The sequence below is a fragment of the Miscanthus floridulus genome, chromosome 17, assembly GCF_019320115.1.
Source record: "Miscanthus floridulus cultivar M001 chromosome 17, ASM1932011v1, whole genome shotgun sequence".
Classification (NCBI taxonomy): Eukaryota; Viridiplantae; Streptophyta; class Magnoliopsida; order Poales; family Poaceae; genus Miscanthus; species Miscanthus floridulus.
The window spans coordinates 24,105,320-24,129,408 of NC_089596.1; the positions used below are offsets into that span (position 1 = coordinate 24,105,320).

Sequence of the window (24,089 nt, forward strand, 5' to 3'; positions counted from 1 at the left end):
TCAGATACTGAAAAATTGTTGGTTCTCATAACTTTGTGTGATATATATTTCAGATAGCATTTTCATATTTTTTTGAACTTTGTATCATTAACTTTTTGCAAATGGGGCATGCATCAGCTCACGTTGGCACTTTGAAATATAAAGTTCCCTTTTGGCAGGGTGGAATACTCTACGTATTGTTGGTGAGATGGTTATTAAACACAGTAATATTTAGGATTTGCAGTACTTGGATTAATATTTTTTATTTTTCCCCCCAAAACAGTGGCATTGAATCAATAGTCATTCTCAGTTGCAGAGTACTTAGGGATAAACTGGGTCAACTGGATCGGGTCATCTTAATCTAGAAGACTCTTAAAATAGATGCCTTCCATGTTTATCGCCTTACGCTTTGGGCATATTTGGATAAGGAAGGTATATGCTCTCCAGATTTTTCTGAATTTTGGATAATAACAGGACAAGGAGGGTTGGCCACCCGGTTGGTATTGACAATACGTTTGCATGGATTTTGTAGAACTATTTGCCTGTGCATGTTGTTTTTGTAAAAGACACTCACCATGACCAAATCAAATTTTGGTTTCACTAATCAAACTTTTGGCACGGTCGCACAGATCCACTTCTTCCTCACAATCAAACTCCCTGCATAAATGAACAACAAAGTAACTCACAACAGACTACAAGAGAGATCATGCTGTCATTTTTGTTCAGTCATATAGATTGTGTGATTTCTCCATACCCATGTAATAAGCAAGCTTACCAAGCTAATCTGCTCATTACTTATTGCACTTTCACACATTCACACTGGACGTCACTGTGCACAATGCACATAAATGTACTGACAATCGATTATTAGCTTGCAGCCACTCCAGTGAATCCTGAAGAACCCGATTGATCAGCGAGAACATCATCTGCGGCATTAGCAGGGTTGATGACCCTGCAGTTGCGCCTGATCTCGCCCTGTGTCCCTGTCAGCACCTCGATCTGCCCCATCTTGAGCATGGACCTGGTGAACTTGGTCCTAAAAGTCGCCTCGCTGCTCACGAAGGAGTCGACCAGCGCCTTCATCGTTGCGTTGGTCAGCAGCGCCACATCTGATTTGAAGAGCCCCAGGTTGTTGGTCAGGCCGACGTAGTACTTGTTGTCGAACCCTTCCGGCGTGATGAGGTCCATGAACACCATCGTGTTGGGGAAGAACTGGCCGCTGTTGGACGGGCAGATGCTCTTGAGGAGAAATGCGTAGGCTTTGCTCAGCGCCGGGTCAATCTGTACACAACAGCAGTGGATATATGGATAACGTACTGGGTAAGAACTAACCGAAGTGTTATGCTTAGTTTCTAGAGAGGGAAGTGTTAACCCCGTCAGCTGAGCCGCTGAAGTTGTAGAGCCGGTCGCCCTGGTTGCCAATTCCGGCGAAGCTGCTGCAGTGCGAGACGCCGATGGTGTGTGCGCCGGAGAGGACGACCAAGTCCTCAATACTGAGGTTCTTGGAGGCGAAGCTGTCTGCCAGTTGGGTGGCGTTGAAGAACGGCGGAGGCAGGTCGTTCAGGGCTTCAGTGGCATTGGATATCTGGCCGTCACGGCGTCCGGCGGGCACCGGGTAGCCGAGGCCACCGGAGAGCACGACGCTGTCCCTCGCCGCGAAGGCGAGCACGTCGGCGCAGGAGACCACGCCGGGGCACTGAGCCTCCAGGGCCGCCTTGGCACGGTCGACCACGTCAAAGAACCGGAGGCTGGGGTTGTTGGGTGGCGCGTCCTTCTCCGCCGTGTTGTTGGCCGTGGAGTCGATCAGCACCGAGCCGTCGCAGCCCTGCACGCAAGGAGTTTAAAGGTATAGTAGTGAAAAAAAAAGTCTAGCTATATATATACTGCATGCGTGTACATACTTACCCTGACAAAGCAGTCATGAAAGTGCATGCGGATCAGTGCCGGAGCGACGCCGGAGTTTTTGGTGAACGCGGTCGCCACGGTCTGCTGCACGATGGTCTCGGCGGAGGGGCACGTCCTGTCGTAGAAGCCGACGTCGAGGCAGGCGGTGGCCGAGAGAAGGTACGCCAGGACGGTGGCGAAGCGCAAGCAGTGCCGCTTCGTCGTCGTCATGGCTGTATGCCTGTATGTGTAGAGCACGTCCTGTTGCTGCTCTTCTTGTCTGGACTCTGATGCATGGCTTGGTGAGGCACGGGGGAGTTTTATAGGATGTTAGGATAGGATGCTTGCCGGCCCGTAGAAAATGGCAGTGCAATTCACACGAAGACACTTGATTATATATAAAGAGTAAAATGCACCGGAGGTCTATTAACTTTCTTTGGGATGTCATCTAGATCCATTAACTTTGAAACTGTATTTTTGGGTCCATGAACTTTTAAAAATGGTTCACTGCAGCTCCATGCCATTTATTTAACCTTAAATCCAAACTACATTTGCAGAAAACCCCTACCTTTCTTTATTTTCTGACGCGGTCGCCGTCCGCGCACCTCATCAAGCGGTTGCGCCAGCACGAGGCGCTGCAGCGCCGGTGCGGCCCGGGCACTGAGGCGTACAGGGCCACGGCCGCGCGGCTCAAGTCCTGGCGCCACAACGGCACCAAGGACGGCGTCTGCAGGTACCTCGTGGACGCCCTTGAGGTCGGCGGCGCCGGCCAGGTGCTCCATCAGGCCGGAGAAGGTCTGCAGGTCCGGGAGCACGCCCCGCGCATCATCTCCTCGAGGAGGTCCATGGCGTCGGGTCCTCTCCGGTGCGCGGTTGTTGGCAGACGCGCGGAACACCACCTCCTGCTCCGGCGACGTGCGCCGCGCACGGACGAAGCACCTCCATAGCAGTGACCTCAGCGCCCGGTAACTTGTCATGGCGGCCGCCCCGGCCGTGTCCCCGGCTGCCAGGGCGGCATGCGCGACGCAAGCACGCGAGGGCGACCAGGGACGATAGCATGTGCCATGACGCGCAGCTTCGGCCTCGGACAGCAGCTGCCGCGACGAGGCCATCGAGGTCTACAGCGAGCTGGATGCTAACGACGACGACAAACGACGAATGAAGCCAACGAATGACGAGGAGCTCCCATGCTGCACGCACGCACGCAAACGCAGGGACGCATGGACGCAGACTCAGGGACCTGCACGAACCTCTAGGCGGAGGCCGCGGTGGCTATGGCCACCGCGTTGTACTCCCCGGCGCCTAGGTCGCGCTGGCGCACCTCCATCCGGAGCCCGTGCTTCATGAACAGCGTGAGTGACATCTTCTGCTCCACGCAGTGGCTCGGCGCGACGGCGAGGCGGTGGCGGAGGAGCACGCTCTCGGCGATGTTGTTCATCTGCAGGTACGCGAGGTCCTTGCCCAGGCATATCCTCGGGCCGGCGTTGAACGCCATGAACCTGTACGAGTCGTGAGGCTTAAACCTAGTGCCGTCGGCGGACAGCCACCTCTCGGGGCGAAACTCGAGGCAGTCCTCCCGCCACACCGTCTTCATGCGCCCCGCCGAGTAGATGGAGTAGGTCACCGACTAGCCCGCGGGAACGAACGTGCCTTCCGGGAGGACGTCGTCGACGACGACGTGCTTGGAGTCCTCGGGCACCGAGGGGCACAGGGCTACAAGCGGAGCGTCTCCGAGAGCGCCGCCTTGAGGTAGACGAGGCGGTCGAGCTCCTCGAAGTCGAAGGGCGCAGCGAGCCACACCGGGTCCTCGACGTCGCGGGACGCGGCCAGGACGGCGCACAGCTCACGCACGATCCTGCGCTCCATGGCGGGGTGCATGGAGACCAGCCAGAAGAACCAGGAGATCGCCACCGAGGAGGGTGTCAGGTGTCGCGGCCGGCGAGGATGAAGTTGAGCGCCACGTGCTGCAGCGACTCGTCGGAGTAGGTCCCCTTGCACATGAAGCGCGAGAGGAGGTCATCGTGCGGCGTGGCTGACGACGCATTGTTGCCGTTGTCCTTCTGCTTGCCGCCGGCTAGTGGCTCTGCAGCGCATGTCCATAGCCACCGACGCGTGCGCGCGTGCGCGGGCTAGCAGCCGTGGGCGGCCGGGCCACGTCCCCTGAGGTGCTGCAGACGCCGTCCTTGGTGCCGTTGCGGCGCCAGGACCTGAGCCACGCGGCCGCGGCCCTGTATGCCTCGGTGCCCGGGCCGCACCGGCGCTGCAGCGCCTCGTGCTGGCGTAGCCGCTTGATGAGGTGCGCGGACGGCGACCGCGTCAGAAGATAAAGAAAGGTAGGGGGTTTTCTGCAAATGTAGTTTGGATTTAAGGTTAAATAAATGGCATGGACCTGCAGTGAACCATTTTAAAAGTTTATGGACCAAAAAATGCAGTTTCAAAGTTGATGGACCTAAATGACGTCCCAAAGAAAGTTAATGGACCTCCGGTGCATTTTACTCATATATAAATATAGAGAGACAGAGTGGGCTGTGCAGTCCGGCTCCTTGCTGCAGCTTTTCAAAGAGAGAATTTTGTATTTGGCACTAAAATAAATCACTCTTTCGTATTTGGCACTAAAAATTTTGAACTTCTTTATCTAGCATCAACTTGAAAATTTCCTTCCGTATATGGCACTTCCGTCCATTTGATGCAGTAACGGTGTCAAGTGCCACCTAAAATGACATATATGCCATACTATATACCAGCAACATAGTAGTGCCAGATAGGAAAAGAATAAATAAACATAATGTCAAATAAGGAAAGCACAAATATCATAAATATACTTGTGAATGAAAACATAGCATTTTGATAATTAAAGAGTGGCAATAATAATCAATAAATTTGATGCACAAGCTTCACAAATCTGACCTACATTGTCAGCATACTTAAAAAACAAAAAAATATAAACACCTTGCACACCTCACATTAGCTCAACAAATCCATACAATAGGGGTCTAAGTTCATATGTCCAGATTCATAAATATGCATACATTACTAGGTTAATAAACATAAACACATGAAGGATTCATACATAGGGGGTCTAAGTTTACATTACCGAATAACAGGTTCATCATACACACATCAAGTTGCTACCACATTATAGTTCATAGAGCATATGCCTTACACATTGCCAAGCATATCTACATAGAGAATTATAGGCTCAACCTTCTCTTGCTTCTTGTGCTATTTGCAGGACTAACAAGCTTAGCTGTTTTAGTTTCTGGTGCCCATTGCAGCGCTGTCAAGTGGCAGCATAGAATTTTTTTTCAGGTTTGAAGCAAGCTGTTTTTTTCGGTCCTTTTAGCCTTCTCCTTTGTTGGAGAATAAAACTCGGTGGAAATTGGCTCAGGTTGATTGGAGCCGCTTCTTGAGGCAGCACAAATTTAGGCCTTGTTTAGATCCAAAAAGTTTTCCCAAAAAGTGCTACAGTATCCATCACATTGAATCTTGCGATACGTGCATAGAGCATTAAATGTAGACGAAAAAAATAATTGCACAGTTTGGTTGGAAATCGCGAGACGAACGTTTTAAGCCTAATTAGTCCATGATTGAATACTAATTGCCAAATAAAAACGAAAGTGTTACAGTACTCAAATTCTCGAATTTCACCCAACTAAATACAACCTTAGTACAAATAGACAAAGCGGAAAGCTATCCACCTTGCGCACAAAATTGTCGTGAAAGGCAAGACCAAGAAATGTGGTACCAGATGCATGATGAAATGGAGAAGTCAAGCTACCTCGCTGCATTTGTCAGGCTGCACGACAAACCTGATTCTCTTAGGCAAATCTAACGTATCACAGGTTGCTGCTTTGGGAGACTTACACATCAAATTCACTCACGGACAAAAGTAAAATGAACTGAAAAGTAACTCTTCAGTGGCCAACAAATTGCAATACGATATTTCATTATCTATACGCTACCTAAATATACGCCCAAAGCCTAGCAATCTGACCTCAAATTGCTCGAAAGAGCGATATGCATTCCTGGCAAGATGGTGCCGAAGTCCATTGGGTGTTCAATCACATCGTGGTAATCAGGCAGCTGTGTCAATCAATAACCGCGATATGAACACTCAACAGCTCCCTACCAAACAAATTGACAACTCCAGGAAGCATGGCAAATGAATATGGGCTCCTTACCTCCTCTGGATCCATTGGCTCCGCAAACGATGTGAAACATGCATCTTGATGTGAAACCGCAAACGGATGGCAAAAGGAGGAGAAATCGAGCTCATTAAAACTTGACGCAACAAATCGCATCTTGCGTTTGCGACAAAGATGTGAATCACGCACTTTTGAAGCTTCTCGAGAATCATCCCCAGCGCCTTCCGGTCCAGGCCGCAGCGTCGTCCTCGCGGTCCCTAAGTCCAGCAGCAAGCGGGAAAAAGCGCTCAAAAATCAAACATCGAACAAGCAGGGCCGAGAAAACAGAATGTAAATCGGACCTGGTACCGAAGGCCGTTTCGTCCGCGGTGCGCTAGTGGGGTCGCTCCTCCCACCACCACCAACCTACAAGGAGTGAAGATCTAGCGTTAGCAAGCAGCTGTGCGGTGAAGCAAAAGCAAAGCTGGCGGCACTGAGCCTCTAGGGCCGCCTTGGCACGGTCGACCACGTCGAAGAACCGGAGGCTGGGGTTGTTGGGTGGCGCGTCCTTCTCCGCCGTGTTGTTGGCCGTGGAGTCGATCAGCACCGAGCCGTCGCAGCCCTGCACGCAACGAGTTTAAAGGTATAGTGGTGAAAAAAAAAATGTCTAGCTATATATATACTGCATGCGTGTACATACTTACCCTGACAAAGCAGTCATGAAAGTGCATGCGGATCAGTGCCGGAGCGACGCCAGAGTTGTTGGTGAACGCGGTCGCCACGGTCTGCTGCACGATGGTCTCGGCGGAGGGGCACGTCCTGTCGTAGAAGCCGACGTCGAGGCAGGCGGTGGCCGAGAGAAGGGACGCCAGGACGGTGGCGAAGCGCAAGCAGTGCCGCTTCGTCGTCGTCATGGCTGTATGTGTAGAGCACAGTCCTGTTGCTGCTCTTCTTGTCTGGACTGTGATGCATGGCTTGGTGAGGCACGGGGGAGTTTTATAGGATGTTAGGATGCTTGCCGGCCCGTAGAAAATGGCAGTGCAATTCACACGAAGACACTTGATTATATATAAATATAGAGAGACAGAGTGGGCTGTGCAGTCGGCTCCTTGCTTGCAGCTTTTCAAATAGTTGGATCAAGATCAGCACTCTGAATATTCGCCCAAAACAGGTGAGTTGTCTGTTTTTTTTCTGCAGCTTATTGACTTGTTTTTTCATCGCTAGGTCGCTATTGTCACTCACTGGATCCACATTTAATCATCAAACAACAAGGCATATTGAAATCCCTGATACTAATTTGGTGGTTGAGCCTTAACTAGGATGTGCAACTTTGTAGGTTGACAATGCCTTAAAGATCTGATGATCCTTGTTCAGATGGTGAATGTCATCGGAAGCCTCTGCACATGATGAATCAACTAAAGCTTTCGAAACTGAAAGAAGGCTGTCATTTTTCCTAGTCCATTTCTCTTCTATTATTCGATCCTGGCCTTGAACCGACCAGTCGTCATACTTTTTTTTTTCTGAAAGTCAACGGGGAAGATCCCCACCTGATTCATTATATGCGGCCCAAAGCGGCCCGTTAGATGTTACATTTTATTCCGACAACCGTTGTGCCAGTTTCAGAGGCAAGAAAAAACACAAAAACAGTAAGTTCGTTTTCCAGTCGTCATACTGACTTGTGTACGGGCAATATTATTCCGACTGTTGCCTCTCTGTTTCTTCACCTTGTTCGGTACTTCTCCAGTGAATTTCTCCAGCTCTATCGACTTGTAGTTGCTATAATATACTATGGTATTGAACACAGCTCTTTGATATACCATGCAATGTAATTAACTATTTGTGAACTTTGTTGGGAATTCTTGTGAGGCTTCTTGCAAGGACCGTGTTAGTCCTCGCAAGCCTAAGCTTACTAATAATACTGCGTGTTGTGACTCTCCTTTCCTCTTAATGAAAAATGCGGTTAGGTGCCGTTACAAAAAGAAACGGCTCTTTGGTATTATACAATTACAAATAAACATGTAAAATTTGCCAATGATGATGATTTTTTGCTTGATCTTATTGACTTGAGTTAGAAAGTTGGTAGTATATAGTAGTTTCTGAATGTTCAGGACGACGTATTGGATACGACAGTGGTCCTATGCTACATAGGGAGGAGAAGGGACCACTGTTCATGGAGGGATGCAGAACATGGGAGATTTTGATCATGGCTGTCTTTGCGAAGTTTGGCTGGAACTTCATGAGTTGTATTGAGACTTAGTGTTTTGCCTTGTATGTTGTGCTCACTAGTTGGGCTGAACCTTGCTTTTATTAAATTTCCTCTTCCATGTGTTAGTCTTAAGGTGTTGGTTTGTATTGTGGCTGTCAGTTGTATACCATCACCGGATGGTAGAGGCTGGAACTTTATTCCATTATCTAAAAAAAATATAGGAGTTCCCCTCATTGAGTCCTAAATTGGATACTTATGAGAACCTTTTTTGAAACCCCATTAGGTTTTAGCTGTTCATGTACTTAAGTTGTTAGTACAGCGATTTTGCCTAAAATATGTGATGAGTTTCTAAGTTTATTTTCTTGCTTCTAATGGGTCCTGTGTCAACAACAAACAAAAATGAAAATAAAAATGAGATAAAAGTGATCCCATGAAGCAGATGAAAAAAGATCAGCAAGTTGATGACTTGAAATTAAGGAACACTCTAATACAATACACTACTACAGAATGGACTTGTTGTCCCGGGCGGTAACGGCCTTTAGTCCCAGTTACCGCGTCGGGACAACGATCCCGGGACTAAAGGTGGAACCTTCAGTCCCGGGTCATCGAGCCGGGACTAAAGAGGGACCTTCTCTAGCCGAGCAAACCTGGCCGCACCCTTTAGTCCCAGTTGGTAACCCCAACCGGGACTAAAGGTTCCTTTTCTTTTTCTTTTTTTTTGTTTAATTTGTTTTCAGTTCAGTTACACATATTTGTTTAATATATAATATGTTTTTATGTACGTATTTTACGCTGCTAATATAAATACATGCACGCATATAATTACATCTAATTCTCATCTCGAGCATTATTATATTCGAATAAAGTATGAAACTATATATATTATAGATATATATGTATATATACAACACTTTCATAATCTTGTTCTCAAAAATAACGATATCAATAAACATTTAATTTACATCATTAGTTCCTTAGATCAAAGTAGAACTCGCCGTTGGGATTTAACACTTTTTCTAGAAGATATCCTGCTATTGACTCTTGAACTGCTTTCAGATGGTCTTTTTGCATGACCCTTCGTTTCAACCATTCAGACTTGCATTTGAAATAAAAGGAAAAGTATTAATACATATATATATATATATTCATTTAAAAATAAATAAAAATTTGATATATACGTACTCTGAGGACATCTTCAGGAGTTCTTATTATGTATGCAGTGATAAATTCACAAACGTAGTATCCACACAAGTTATTACCTGGTTCCTGCCGCAAACACCACTATACGAGAAGAAGATTATTCTCATCATCTCACACGTAAATTGAAGTACGATATAGTAATTAAACACGTGGGGAAGTATATATAGTACAACTTACTGGTATTTCAACTACATTAAGTGGTGCCTTGCAATCCTTGCGGTGTTGCCGAATAAACTCTTTCCAAACCCTGTGCGACCAATAATGTATGATCGTTAATAAATTATGGCAAAGTCTATTCAATAATAGTTGTGCGCGAGAGATCAAAATTACCCCTGGATAATGTCTATCATATCTTGGTATAGTGCTCGCTCTTTTCTCAATGAGTCCAAGATTACTAACTGACTTGAGTTTAACTCAATGACAATGAGTATCCAGTGAAACCTGCATTGGTTTATACACACACGTACATGCATATAAGTTGTATTGATATTACATAAAATGTGTAGACTACATTATTATTAACGCTTACTCAAAGTTGTACGGGAAAAGTATTGTTGTCTTGTCGTGCTGCTTCATGAAGAACTTCATGATATTCGTCTGTGCTTCAGATACCCAGTTGAAAGGTCCTTGTTGGTTTTGGTAATTGAGTGACAACCTAGGTGGACTAATTGTGTTTATGTGAGATACACAGGTGATTAGTCCATAGGTACATGTGTGTGAGCAACATATGCCATGAAGGTGAAAATGGCTTGGAGATGTTGCAAAGCTCACACATGTGATGATGAAGGAGCTTAAATGCACATGAGACATGACATTGAGTCATGTGATCAAGGTGGAGAAGATCAAGACAAGACTTGGCTTGATGGACCGGTTGCAAGCGTGAAGGGCAAGTCGAAGGCTTTGGAGTGATGGACCGCGTGGCGGTGAAGCTTGAGCAAGACTTGGCGCCGATGGACGATGGCAACGGTGAAGAGCAAGTAGAGTCAAGATCGATGAACCAATATGATCATGTGATGATATGAAGTGGATCATATCATTGTTGATCGTGTTGGTGCATGTGTTGCATCGACATTGAAGGAGATGGAATGGAATGCGCAAGGCAAAGGTATAACCTAGGGCATTTCATTTCACCGGTCATAGGTGTGTATAGAAGTTTATGACCGGGTTTAGGATAGATGGCCGTACTATCAAGAGGGGCAAACTTGTTTGCATATCGGTCATCTAGTGCCACTCGAGTGATCTAACTTTGCATTGTCGCTAGGATCGAGTGGCGTGGCAAGTTGAGTGGCTAACATCCTTTGGGAAATGATTGTGAAAATGCTAACACACATACACATGATGGTGTACACTTGGTGGTGTTGGCACATTTTCAAAGGAGGTAGTGTTTGCAGGGGTGAGATGGGTTTTGGGTCCCTCTCTCCCTCCCGCCGTTTGCATCCGGCGCAATAGAAAATAGACATTCTATTTTCCCGAAAGTCCCAAAAATGCTAACACACATACACATGATTCGGCACTTTCGGGAAAATAGAATGTCTATTTTCTATTGCGCCGGATGCAAACTCTTGGTGGTTGGCACATTGGAGCAAGGGTGAAGAAGTTAGAGAAGAAAGGGATTCGGTCTCACTGTTTAACAGTGACCGGACGCTGAGTCCGAAACGACCGGACGCTGAAGTAGTGCGTCCGGTCAGGCTGTCGGTCGGCACAGTGCTTAGGGTTAAGCACCGGACGCTGGATCTGAATGCACCGGACGCTGGCAGGCTGCGTCCAGTCGCGCTGACGTATGATGACGCAGAAGCTGGAGAGTGACCGGACGCTGGTGCTGCGTCCGATCGCGTTCGACCGGACGCGTCCGGTCATGCTCGGGAGCTTACTGGAAACGACCGGACGCTGGGGGTTCTGCGTCCGGTCAGTTGAAGTGCTGCGTCCGGTCGGCAGATGACCGTTGGGATCAGAAGATGACCGTTGAACGCAGGGGACACGTGGCGAGTATCGCGTGACCGGACGCTGAAGTCCAGCGTCCGGTCGATCGGACCGGAGCGTCCGGTCGGCCCGAGTTTTGCCCAGTGAAGGGGTAACGGCTCTATTTGCCCACGGGGTTATAAATAGAGGCCATGGCCGGCCTTGGGCCGGTAGCTGAGCACACTAGAGCCTTGGTGGCTTGTGTAGTAGTGCTTGGGAGCCCTCCATCACACATATACTTGATAGTGATCATTCGATTGTGTGAGTGAGCGATTCTAGTGCGATTGCATCGTGAGGTTGCATTGAGTGGCACTAGGTGATCGAGTTGCAAGCCAGTGGTGCTTGTTACTCTTGAAGGTTGCCACCTCCTAGATGGCTTGGTGGTGGTCTCCGTCGAAGCGCGCAAGAAGCTTGTGCGGCGCTCCGGAGAAGTGTTTGTGAGGGGCATTGTGCTCGCCCCGCGGGAGCCGCGAAGAGCAACTCTAGTAAAGCGAGACGCGAAGGGCGACAAGTGGTCCGGCCGGGTCAAGTGCTAGAGCTTGTGGTAAGCACTCCACGTGGGAGAGTGTGACTTGCGAGTCACCACTAGCAAGAGGACCGGCGGCAACCTTGAAGCTTGTCTCAACGGGGACTAGCGTGTTGGCAAACACGTGAACCTCGGGAGAAAAATCATCGTGTCAACTTTGTTCTTCCCGTTGGTTTGCATCCCTATTACACAAGCTTGCAATTACTTATATATATATATCTTAAGCTTGTGTAGTTGCTCTTGTAATTAGATAGCTTGTGTAGCTAGCTAATTACCTTCTTGCTTGTGTAGCATAGAAGTAGCTCCCTTGCGTGGCTAATTTGGTTTTAGTAACCTTGTTAGTCACATTGCTTAGTTTGTGTAGCTAAGTATTTGCGCTCTCTAATTAGGCATTAGTTGCCTTGTTATTGAGCATTGCTAGTGAGCTTAGTTAGCTTTGTGCTTTTGCTTACTAGCATGTGTAGGAGCTCCCTCATTGCATAAAGTACTAGTGGCATAGGTTTATGTGACCTTGCACCTAGAATTGATTAGGAGAGCTCTAGCTAGCCCGGCACCTTTGTTGCATAATTGTTATCTTTGCAAGGTGCTAGTGAACATATATAGAGGGGTGTAGTCTTAGCTAGACCGATTGTTTTAATTCCGCATTTATATCGGTTAGCCGACGCGATTAATTTTAGAAAAGACTATTCACCCCCCCTCTAGTCCGCCATCTCGACCCTTCACCAGTGCTCCTTGACGATAATATCGGTTTTGAATATGATATAAGGATCAATAAAGCCAACACTGGTGTCTTGTATTCTTTGGAGCTCTGACATCTGAAATCTATATATAAATATAAGTTACATGTGAGGATAATTATATACACGTACGCATGGAAGTGAGTTTATTAAATAAAAGTAAGAATCACTTACAAACAAAAGGAGCTAATGATTGATTTGTCCAGAGCGTCCAAGTGGAATAGTTGATGCAATTCTTCGAAACTAATATGTAAGATGTCATCTCCACGGAAGTAATGATGGTCTCTAAATCTGACAAAGATCCACTGCTCACCCCTGCCACACGCCTGCATGTACCACTTGTTGAGCAAGTACATTTGCGTACCCAATTCATTTAGAGCCACAGGGTTGTACAGACTTTTGCCAAATTTATAAGTCTTCTAGGTATCAACTTCCAGGTTCTGGATTGGAGCTTTGCCCGTCACTTGATCCAAGGTTAAACCAGTTTGTTCAAAAAAAGCATTAAGGTTTTGAACCGACACTTCTCCAGAGTTGTCTGGTCGATAGACTTCTATGTTGGAACCATATTCATTAGCAACAACAAGATTTTGCAGTGGTTGCTTCTGTTGTCCGAGCTATGGGACATCCTTCCCTGATGCTCTTTTCCTTTTCTTATGTGCATCATGTGACTTCACGAGGGAGCGGTCATAGTCTGATAGTGGCGGAGGCTTACGAACTTCAAGCATCTTTTTCTTGTGAGCTTCGACCTTCTGCCTCAGCTGATCCTGTGGTATGTAAAAGTACGACTTCTCCTTAAGCTTCGCTTGTCTCTGCTTTTGGATATCTATAAAAAATCTTTCACTTTTTTGTCTTCTTCAGCTGCTATTTGCTCATCAGTCTTTTTAGGAGGTATTTCTTGAGAAATAACTCTTTTTTGGGTCTTCTTTACCGCTGGGACCTTAGACGTCTTTGTAGTGCGTCGCTGTGGAGGGGGTGGGGGCGGTGTTGGAGACCGGCGTGGAGGCGATGAGGCCGGTGTTGGAGTCCGGCGTGGAGGCGTTGGAGATCGTTGTGGAGGCGGTGGGGCCGGTGTAGGAGTTGGAGATCGTTGTGGAGGCGATGGGGCCGGTGTAGGAGTTGGAGATCGCCGTGGGGATGAAGTCGTCTCACCCCCCCCCCCCCCCGCGACGCTGTGATGAGATGGGGAATGAATGATTGGGCTAGACTGGGGAGAGACCCTGCTTCAAAAACAAGTTGTGGGTCAATTATTTTTGAAGCCAATATAAAATTAATGGATAAATAATACTTCATTCACTTTCATTCATACCTAGGGTGAGGTAGGGGAAGCGGTGGCGCCCCAGGAATGATGATGAAGCGTTTGCGCCATTGAATAAATGTCTTCTCTACTTCTCCTAGTGTCTTCTCCCCATCACCGCCTTCAATATCAAGAGGAACATTGCTGTAACCTTTGAGCACTCTATCGACCGAGACGCTAGCATATCCAGGTTGAATAACTGACCCATGGATTCTTGGTGTCTTCGTTCGGTCTATTGGAGATACAACCCCGACAGCCACCATGATTGATGCATTATTACCATCTGGAATGTGCAGCTCACATGTTGTTAGAGGCTCAGTAATGTCATCAACAGGGAAGCGCAACCTAGCATCACCTTGAATAACTGGTAGCTCTGTGGAAGTACAACTGCTTTTCATCTGACCAACGGGGCTAATGGTGACTCCCGGCGTTGATTGCGATTGCATTTGACTTATTGCTAGCTGCACTTGCCTCTTGATCTCCTCCTGAATTCTTGCCTCAAGAGATTTTTCTCGTTCACGTGATTCAAGCAATGCTTGTCGTGACTCATTAACAAATTGCTCCAATACACGGATTCGGTCTGCCTCCTCATCCTTCTTTCTCTGGCGGCTTCTGTAGGTATCCCTGTCTGTTGGGAATGCTTGTAGCCACGAAACCGCCCCATAGCCTCTTATTCGACCACCGTGTTCGGGATTCTCTAGGGCATATGTCAATTCATCCTTTTCTCTATTGGGCTTGAAAACACCACTATCAGCTTCTTCCCTAGCACGAGCTAGTCTCTGTGTTGCTCTCTCAATTTTTTGGCTGAAAATTAGCTTGCCAGTGTCTGGGTCTAGGCTTTACCCATGAGCGTAGAACCAATTCTTCACGCGTTGAGGTCAGTTCTTCTCTATTGTTTTAGGTATGATTCCCTTGGCAGTAATCTCTGCTTTTAGGTTCTGCACTTGGGAATCACTCCTATAACCACCTGATCCCATGCGATGATGGTATTGCTTCTATCGGGCATTCTGCTGATTCCTCATCACACGTTCCTCACTCTCTTGAGATGTCTTGTATTGTACGAAGTTATCCCAATAGGACTCCAACTTGACAAATGCCTTAGCATTGAAATTCGGCATTTCATTCTTCAAGATAAACTTTTTATACAATGTCTTCTTCCAACTCTGGAACAATGTTGCCATCTTCTTCATTGTCCAATCCCTCACTAGCTCCTTCAAAGCATCATCTACTTGTAATATGAAATGCTGAGTGATATCTCTCCAAGCTAGGTTCTTGTCACGATCAGATACAAAACTAACATTAGGAGCGGATATCTTCTGCTTCCATTCACGAGCACTAACTGAGATCCTATCCCTTACAATGAACCCACATTGATTGACATATGTCTGAGCATGTGGTCCCAATGGTTTGCCGGTGTCGGTGTTGAATTCTAATATTATGAAACGGCCCTCTAATGGCTTTTTTGGCCCTCGGACTTTCCTACTCTTACCGGTGGTTGATGTAGATCCAGAGACCAGCTACATGAGTAGAAACACAACGATTAACAACAAATATACGTACGCATGCATCTATAAGAGATGATAGATAATTGAATATACCTCGCCAGTATTTTCTTGCGCGACAATTTGTTGATCTTCAACCACCGGCATATTCAGGATATCCTCATAATCAGCAAAGTACTGACTCGTGTCATCTACATCCACATTGGTGCCGGCGTTGATAATATTCGCCATTATGTCATCATTCAAGTTATCATCCGGAGCAGCCATTTGTATCTTCAAGATAACACATAGATAGAATTACTATGGCACATAACATAAGTACAATTTTCTCTCTCTCTCTCTCTCAACACATAGAATAAGTGCATATGTATATATCTCTAGATATGCATGTGATAACACATAGAATGTCTCTCTAGATACAATTTTCTCTCTCTCTCTCAACACATGGAAATAATTAAGTATATGTATATATACACATAGAAATAATTAAGTACATATATATGTATACATATAGAATCTCTAGATAGAATTAATTACTAAATCTAATTAAACCTAACATATATACATAGATAGAATTACTAAATCAAAATTAAATCTAACACATATAGAGAGAGATAGAATAATAATTACTAAATATATCAAAAACTATAATAAAAACTATCTAAAAAACTATCTAAATAAAGTACTAATTAAATTTTAATACATTTAAATCTAATTAACATATATCAACAACTATCTAAAAACTAAGAATAAACAACTAATTAAATTTTAATACATTTTAATCTAACATATATATCAAACACTACCTAAAAAACTATCTAAAAAAACTATCTAAAAAGTATCTAAAAACTATCTAAAACAGGCTATGGATGGCCATGCATGGCGGCTGGGCGTGCTGGCCGGCCACGGGGTCGAGCAGAGCCGCGCGAGGACGACGTACGGCGGAGACTCGACGGCCGCCAGGCGGGGCTCGACGACGACGGCGGCGCGGGCACGGCAGAGACGACGAGATCGACGTTGTAGATCGAAAAGTAGAAGATGAACCATTCAATATATATAGGCCGGGACCCTTTAGTCCCGGCTTGTAACACCAACCGGGACTAAAGATCCTTTAGTCCCGGCTGGTAAGCCGAACCGGGACTAAAGGTCTAACCCTTTAGTCCCGACTCGGCTTACCAGTAGGGACTAAAGGATCTTTAGTCCCGGTTGGTGTTATCAGCCAGGACTAAAGGTATTTTAGGGTGGGCAATTCGCCCACCCTTTAGTCCTGGTTCCTGGCCTGGGCCGGGACTGAAGGCCTGAAATTTTTGCTCCCGCCAAAGTGTTGTTTTTTTATTAAGGATTGTAGATCTTGATGAGCTGCTCAAATAAGACACTAAATGACCTCAGATGAAAAATCTCTGAATACCAAGTTTGATCATCTCAGCAAGATCTACAATTGTTACATAGCTCATTTTCCCATTTGAGAAAGTTTTATCAAACACAGTCACAAATTCTTGAATTTCATATAGACTTTCTAAAACTATGTCACACACTTGTGAAATTTGAACTACATTTTATTCAAACTTTCTCAAATGAAAAAATGGCCTATATAAGGATTGTATATCTTGATGATTTGAACAAACTTGGTATTCAAAACTTTTTAATTGGAGACAATCTAGGGTTCCGAAAACTAGGTTGTAGGCGTCAAAATTTAAAAATCACAAATTTGAACCATCCAAACTATCTCAAATGGAAAGTTGACCAAAACAACAATTGTAGATCTTGATGATTTTAACAAACTTGGTATTCAAAACTTTTCAATTTGAAGTCATTTAGAGTTCATAATACTAGAGTCAAAGTGTTGTTTTTTATTTGGCCAAATTTGACTTGGTCAAACTTGCTCAAATGAGACACTAAATGACCTCAGATGAAAAATCTCTGAATACCAAGTTTGATCATCTCAGCAAGATCTACAATTGTTACATAGCTCATTTTCCCATTTGAGAAAGTTTTATCAAACACTAGTCACAAATTCTTGAATCTCATATAGACTTTCTAAAACTATGTCACACACTTGTGAAATTTGAACTACATTTTATTCAAACTTTCTCAAATAAAAAAATGGACTATATAAGTATTGTAGATCTTGAAGAGCTAAACAAACTTGGTATTCAAAACTTTTCAATTGGAGACAATCTAGGGTTCCAAAAACTAGTTTGTAGGCGTCAAAATTTAAAAATCACAAATTTGAACCATCCAAACTATCTCAAATGGAAAGTTGACCAAAACAACAATTGTAGATCTTGATGATTTTAACAAGCTTGGTATTCAAAACTTTTCAATTTGAAGTCATTTAGAGTTAATAATACTAGAGTCAAAGTGTTGTTTTTTCATTTGACCAAATTTGACTTGGTCAAACTTGCTCAAATGAGAGAATAAATGACCTCAGATGAAAAATCTCTGAATACCAAGTTTGATCATCTCAGCAAGATCTACAATTGTTACATAGCTCATTTTCCCATTTGAGAAAGTTTTATCAAACACTAGTCACAAATTCTTGAATCTCATATAAACTTTCTAAAACTATGTCACACACTTGTGAAATTTGAACTACATTTTGTTCAAACTTTCTCAAATGAAAAAATGGCCTATATAAGGATTGTAGATCTTGAAGAGGTGAACAAACTTGGTATTCAAAACTTTTCAATTGGAGACAATCTAGGGTTCCAAAAACTAGTTTGTAGGCGTCGAAATTTAAAAATCACAAATTTGAACCATCCAAACTATCTCAAATGGAAAGTTGACCAAAACAACAATTGTAGATCTTGATGATTTTAACAAACTTGGTATTCAAAACTTTTCAATTTGAAGTCATTTAGAGTTCATAATACTAGAGTCAAAGTGTTGTTTTTTCATTTGACCAAATTTGACTTGGTCAAACTTGCTCAAATGGGACACTAAATGACCTCAGATGAAAAATCTCTGAATACCAAGTTTGATCATCTCAGCAAGATCTACAATTGTTACATAGCTTATTTTCCCATTTGAGAAAGTTTTATCAAACACTAGTCATAAATTCTTGAATCTCATATAGACTTTCTAAAACTATGTCACACACTTGTGAAATTTGAACTATATTTTGTTCAAACTTTCTCAAATGAAAAAATAGCCTATATAAGGATTGTAGATCTTGAAGAGCTGAACAACCTTGGTATTCAAAACTTTTCAATTGGAGACAATCTATGGTTCCGGAAACTAGTTTGTAGGCGTTGAAATTTAAAAATCACAAATTTGAACCATCCAAACTATCTCAAATGGAAAGTTGACCAAAACAACAATTGTAGATCTTGATGATTTTAACAAACTTGGTATTCAAAACTTTTCAATTTGAAGTCATTTGGAGTTCATAATACTAGAGTCAAAGTATTGTTTTTTCATTTGACCAAATTTGACTTGGTCAAACTTGTTCAAATGAGACACTAAATGACCTCTGATGAAAAATCTCTGAATACCAAGTTTGATCATCTCAGCAAGATCTACAATTGTTACATAGCTCATTTTCCCATTTGAGAAAGTTTTATCAAACACTAGTCATAAATTCTTGAATCTCATATAAACTTTCTAAAACTATGTCACAACAGTGCATCGTTGTATCATGCGGGCACAACAGTGAACTTTTTTTGATGTATGACCCTTGGTTATGATCTTGTCGTAACCATGGTGTGTATTCATCATTTAACATGATGCTTGGATCTTTCTTCACTATGAAGGGTAGAATTCGGATATTTCTTTCATAATCTTCTGACATGTCTGACTTGTCTTCAATTCCCACTATATTTATTTTCTCAGAAAGAACTATGTGGCGCTTTGACTCATTGATCATTGAGTTGATGTCTTCATTTTTTTCTCTCTTTGATTTTGTAGACATGTCTTTCACATAGAACATCTGACTCACATCGGCAGCAAGGACGAATGGTTCGTCTTTGTACCCAATATTATTGAGGTCCACTGTTATCATTCCATACTCTTTGTCGACTGTTACCCCTCCTCCGGTCAGCTTCACCCATTGGCACCAGAACAAAGGGACTTTAAAATTAGGTGTGTAGTCTAGTTCCCATATATCTTCTATGCGGCCATAATATGTTTGTATATTCCCATTTGGATCTGTGCCATCTATGCGAACACCACTATTTTGATTGGTGCTCCTTTTATCTTGGGCAACTGTGTAAAATATATTCCCATTTATCTCGTACCCTTGGTATGTGAGGATATGTCATGATGGTTGCCTAGCCAACAAATACAGTTGCTCATCAATATTGTCATCGCCTTGACATTCTTTTCGCAACCAACCACTGAAACTTTCCATGTGCTGACGCCTAATCCAAGCTTCAGTCTTCCCTGGAAACTTGGATCATAAGAACTCCTTATGTATCTCGATGTATGGATGCACCAATGACGAGTTCTGAAGAACTATGTAGTGTGCTTTATTGAAATAATCGTCTTCCATGCCAATATATGTTTTCTTCCCTAAAGTTCCTTTACCACTGAGTCTCCCCTCGTGTCGTGATTCAGGAACACCAATCGGGGCAAGGTCAGGAATAAAGTCAACACATAACTCGATGACCTCCTCTGTTCCATAGCCCTAGGCGATGCTTCCTTTAGGCTTAGAATAGACTTTCACATATTTCTTCAAGACTCCCATAAACCTCTCGAAGGAGAACATGTTATGTAAGAACACAGGTCCAAGAATACTAATCTCCTTCACCAAATGAACTAGGAGGTGTGTCATGATATTAAAGAAGGATGGAGGGAACACCAACTCAAAGCTAACTAGACATTGAACCACATCATTCTGTAGAGTAGCTAGTTCCACTGGATTGATTGCCTTCTGAGAAATTGCATTGAGGAATGCACATAGCTTCACGGTGGCTAGACGTACATATGGAGGTAGAATTCCTCTTAAAGCAACTAGAAACAATTGCGTCATAAGCACGTGGCAGTCGTGGGACTTTAAGTTTAGGAATTTCTTCTCTAGCACATTTATTATACCCTTTATATTGGAGGAGAATCCCGATGGGACCTTGATGCTGCTTAGACATTCGAACATGTTGTCCCTCTCTTCTTTGCTAAGCGTGTAGCTAGCAGGACTTAAGTAATGACGTCCATCATCTAGTCTTCTCTGGATGAAGGTTGTCTCGTTCTTTCATGCCCTGCAAGTCCTAGCGTGCTTCAAGTGAATCTTTTGGCTTCCCGTACACACCCATGAATCCTAACAGGTTCACACAAAGATTCTTTGTCAGGTGCATCACGTCGATTGCATTGTGGACCTCTAGGACTTGCCAATAGGGTAGCTCCCAAAAGATGGACTTCTTCTTCCACATGGGTGTGTGTCCCTTAGCACCTTTGGGAACAGATTCGCTGCCTTGTCCCTTTCCAAATACTACTTTCACATCCTTGACCATTGCGAGTACATCTTCTCCGGTTCGGTTATGAGGCTTCTTCCGGTGGTCTGGCTTACCTTTAAAATGCTTACCTTTCTTTCTTACTTGGTGATTCAAAGGAAGGAATCGACGATGGCCAAGGTACACGACCTTTCGACATCTTTTCAAATATATACTATCAAGGTCATCAAAACAATGTGTGCATGCATTATATCCTTTGTTTGTCTGACCTAAAAGATTACTTAAAGTAGGCCAATCATTGATTGTTACGAACAACATTGCTCGTAGGTCAAAGTGTTCTTATTTGTACTCATCCTAGACACGTACACCTGGTTTGTTCCATAAAACTAGAAGTTCTTCAACTAATGGCTTCAGATAGACATCAATGTCGTTGTCAGGTTGCCTCGGACCTTGGATGAGGATCGGCATCATAATGAACTTCCGCTTCATGCATAACCATGGAGGAAGGTTGTAGATACATAGAGTAACTGGCCAAGTGCTATGACTAGTGCTCTACTCCCCAAAAGGATTCATACCATCTGTACTTAAGGCGAACCTTAAGTTTCTAGCCTCATTTACAAACTCTGGAAATTCCCTGTCTATCGCTCTTCATTGGGACCCATCAGCTGGGTGTCTTAGCATATTGTCTACCTTACGGTCTTCTTTATGCCACCGCAACAACTTTGTATGGTCTTTATTTCTAAACAAACGTTTTAAGCGTGGTATTATAGGAGCATACCATATAACCTTGGTAGGGATTTTCTTTCTAAGATGTTGTTCACCCTCGACGTCACCAGGATCATCGCGCCTGATCTTATACGGCGTTGCTTTACATACCGGGCATTCATCCAAATTCTCGTATTCATTGCCATGGTAGAGGATGCTGTCATTAGGACATACATGTATCTTCTGGATTTTTAATCCCAAAGGGCAGACAACCTTTTTTGCTTCGTACGTAATGGTGGGCAATTCATTTGGCTTCGGAAGCATCTTCTTTATGAGGTTCAATAAATTCCTAAATGCCTTGTCGGATACACCATTCTTTGCCTTCCACTGTAGCAATTCCAGTGTTGTACCTAGCTTTTTTTGCCCCTCTTCGGCCGTCGGGTATAGCAACTTCCTATGATCCTCAAGCATGCGCTCGAACTTAACTTTCTCTTTTTCACTTTCGCATTCTTGTTGTGCATCACGAATGACATCACCAAGAGCATCACCGAGATCATCTTCTGCCGCTACCTCTTCTTCATCTCTCCCCATTGTAGTATCATCAAAGGCACCATACTGAGCAATAATGTCATCAATGTCTAAATCTTCTCCTTCACCTTCTTCCATCATGACCCCGCTTTCTCCATGCTTAGTCCAACATATATAGTTTGACATGAAACCTGACTTAAGCAAATGTGAATGAAGACTCATTAAGCTTGAATATTCCTTTAAATTCTTACATATGGCACATGGACAGCACATGAAACCATCCCACTTATTTGCCTCGGTCACACCTAAGAAATAGTGCATGCCCTCAATAAAGTCTTGGGAGCGGCGATCGGCATTATACATCCAATGGCGTGACATAATCTGCATTACATGACAAATTATGAAAACCTTGAACATAATTAAGTATTTTATTACACAACATAGATGACACACACACGGTTGATTAATTAACTAAGCTTGGCTACAACGTAAGCAATCCCAACTATCACTAAACAAACTAAAACTACAATGCACTTCAGTAACATAATTATTTCATGATCGTACGCAACTAAAACAGACAAATCATTCTTCTGTTGAATATCAATAAGCTTCTCTTGCTGGCTCACTGCCTCATCATCAGCAGCCGCTACCTCAAGCGCATCGAATTCTGCACGTATGTAGCATAATCTTCCTCCCAGTACCAACCATCGCATCCATTGCCCTCCCACTAAAATTAAAGCCAAAAAATATTTAGTCAAAAATATTCAAGAAAAGCAGGTCAATTAGCCATAATAATTAAATGCGTAAGAAACTCACATTGCGATCCGAGCACTTGTAGAAAACACGACCCTTGTTGGGTCCCTGTCTCTTGACTCGGTACTCCATCATAATCTTCTGCTTACACTTGCCACAGATAATGAGAGGGAGTTCTGGCCTCAGTCGTTTCGCAACCGAACGAGAGGCCGAGGATCCGGTACCAGTTGTCATCTACTTTCTATACTTATTTTTGCAAACTAGTGTAAATTTCATATTTTCTAAAATGATATATTTAAACAAAACTAAAATTATTTATTTATCTAACTAAACCATGAAATATGTACTATGTATAATAGTAAAATACCAAACTATCAAGTGATTTTACTATTGTAAATCATCATGTGATTTTGAGCTAAAAATGACATAGAAATCACATAGCTCAAAAACATGTTTCAATAAATAACCACCCGTACTAGTTGACTTTGCTAACGTGATCATCTCGGCGAGCATTTCTCCACCAGATGGCACCGTACTTGGCCAAGGAAGAGCTCCGATTCTACGAGGAAGGCAACACAGTCTTCCACGACCGTTGCCGCTCTCCCTCGTAGAATCAAAGCTCCTTCTTGACGCCCGTTACAGCTCGGCAGAGAACATGCTCGCCGAGATGAACACGGTCCGCAAGTTCAACTAGTACAGATTTTCTATAATTTTCTAACTATTTTCTAAGTTTTTTATTTCATGGAAAAATTAATTCTAAAAAATAAAAGGCATGATTTCTAAGTAGTTCATTTTATGGAAAAAATAATTCTAAGTGACCTGCTCGATATCGGCGAGCTCGCTGGCGTTTAGGTTGCCGAGGATAGTAACATTTGTAGATGACATTTGTAGGTCTGAAGTTATCAAATATCCATCAAATTATTGCTCAAAAATATGTTTCAATAAATAACCATCCGTACTAGTTGACTTTGCTTACGTGATCATCTCGGCGAGCATTTCTCCACCGGACGGCACCGTACTTGGCCAAGGAAGAGCTCCGATTCTACGAGAAAGAGAACACAGTCTTCCACGACCGTTGCCGCTCTTCCTCGTAGAATCAAAGCTCCTCTTTGACGTCCGTTACCGCTCGGCAGAGAACATGCTCGCCGAGCTGAACACAGTCCGCAAGTTCAACTAGTACGGATTTTCTATAGTTTTCTAACTATTTTCTAAGTTTTTCATTTCATGGAAAAATTAATTCTAAGATCACGTAAGCCGCCAGGGACGAGGATGACGCGTGCTCCAGCGAGGACGAGTGAGGCGTGATTT

The 24,089-nt window shown here is 43.9% G+C and overlaps 2 protein-coding genes across 2 annotated transcripts; both read right to left on the minus strand.

Annotated features, from left to right (window-relative positions):
- Positions 1-683: 683 nt before the first annotated feature.
- LOC136517291 (peroxidase 5-like) lies at positions 684-6,213 on the minus strand. The gene is made up of 5 exons (XM_066510832.1): positions 6,045-6,213; positions 5,858-5,946; positions 1,885-2,161; positions 1,352-1,804; positions 684-1,260 (listed from the first exon to the last, which is right to left on the minus strand). The coding sequence occupies exons 1-5, from the start codon at positions 6,162-6,164 to the stop codon at positions 847-849; spliced, it is 1,353 nt and encodes a 450-aa protein (XP_066366929.1). The 5' UTR covers positions 6,165-6,213; the 3' UTR covers positions 684-846.
- Positions 6,214-6,381: 168 nt separating this feature from the next.
- LOC136515416 (peroxidase 5-like) lies at positions 6,382-6,939 on the minus strand. The gene is made up of 2 exons (XM_066509008.1): positions 6,692-6,939; positions 6,382-6,609 (listed from the first exon to the last, which is right to left on the minus strand). Exons 1-2 carry the CDS (start codon positions 6,899-6,901, stop codon positions 6,382-6,384), a joined length of 438 nt encoding a protein of 145 aa, XP_066365105.1. The 5' UTR covers positions 6,902-6,939.
- Positions 6,940-24,089: the final 17,150 nt, after the last annotated feature.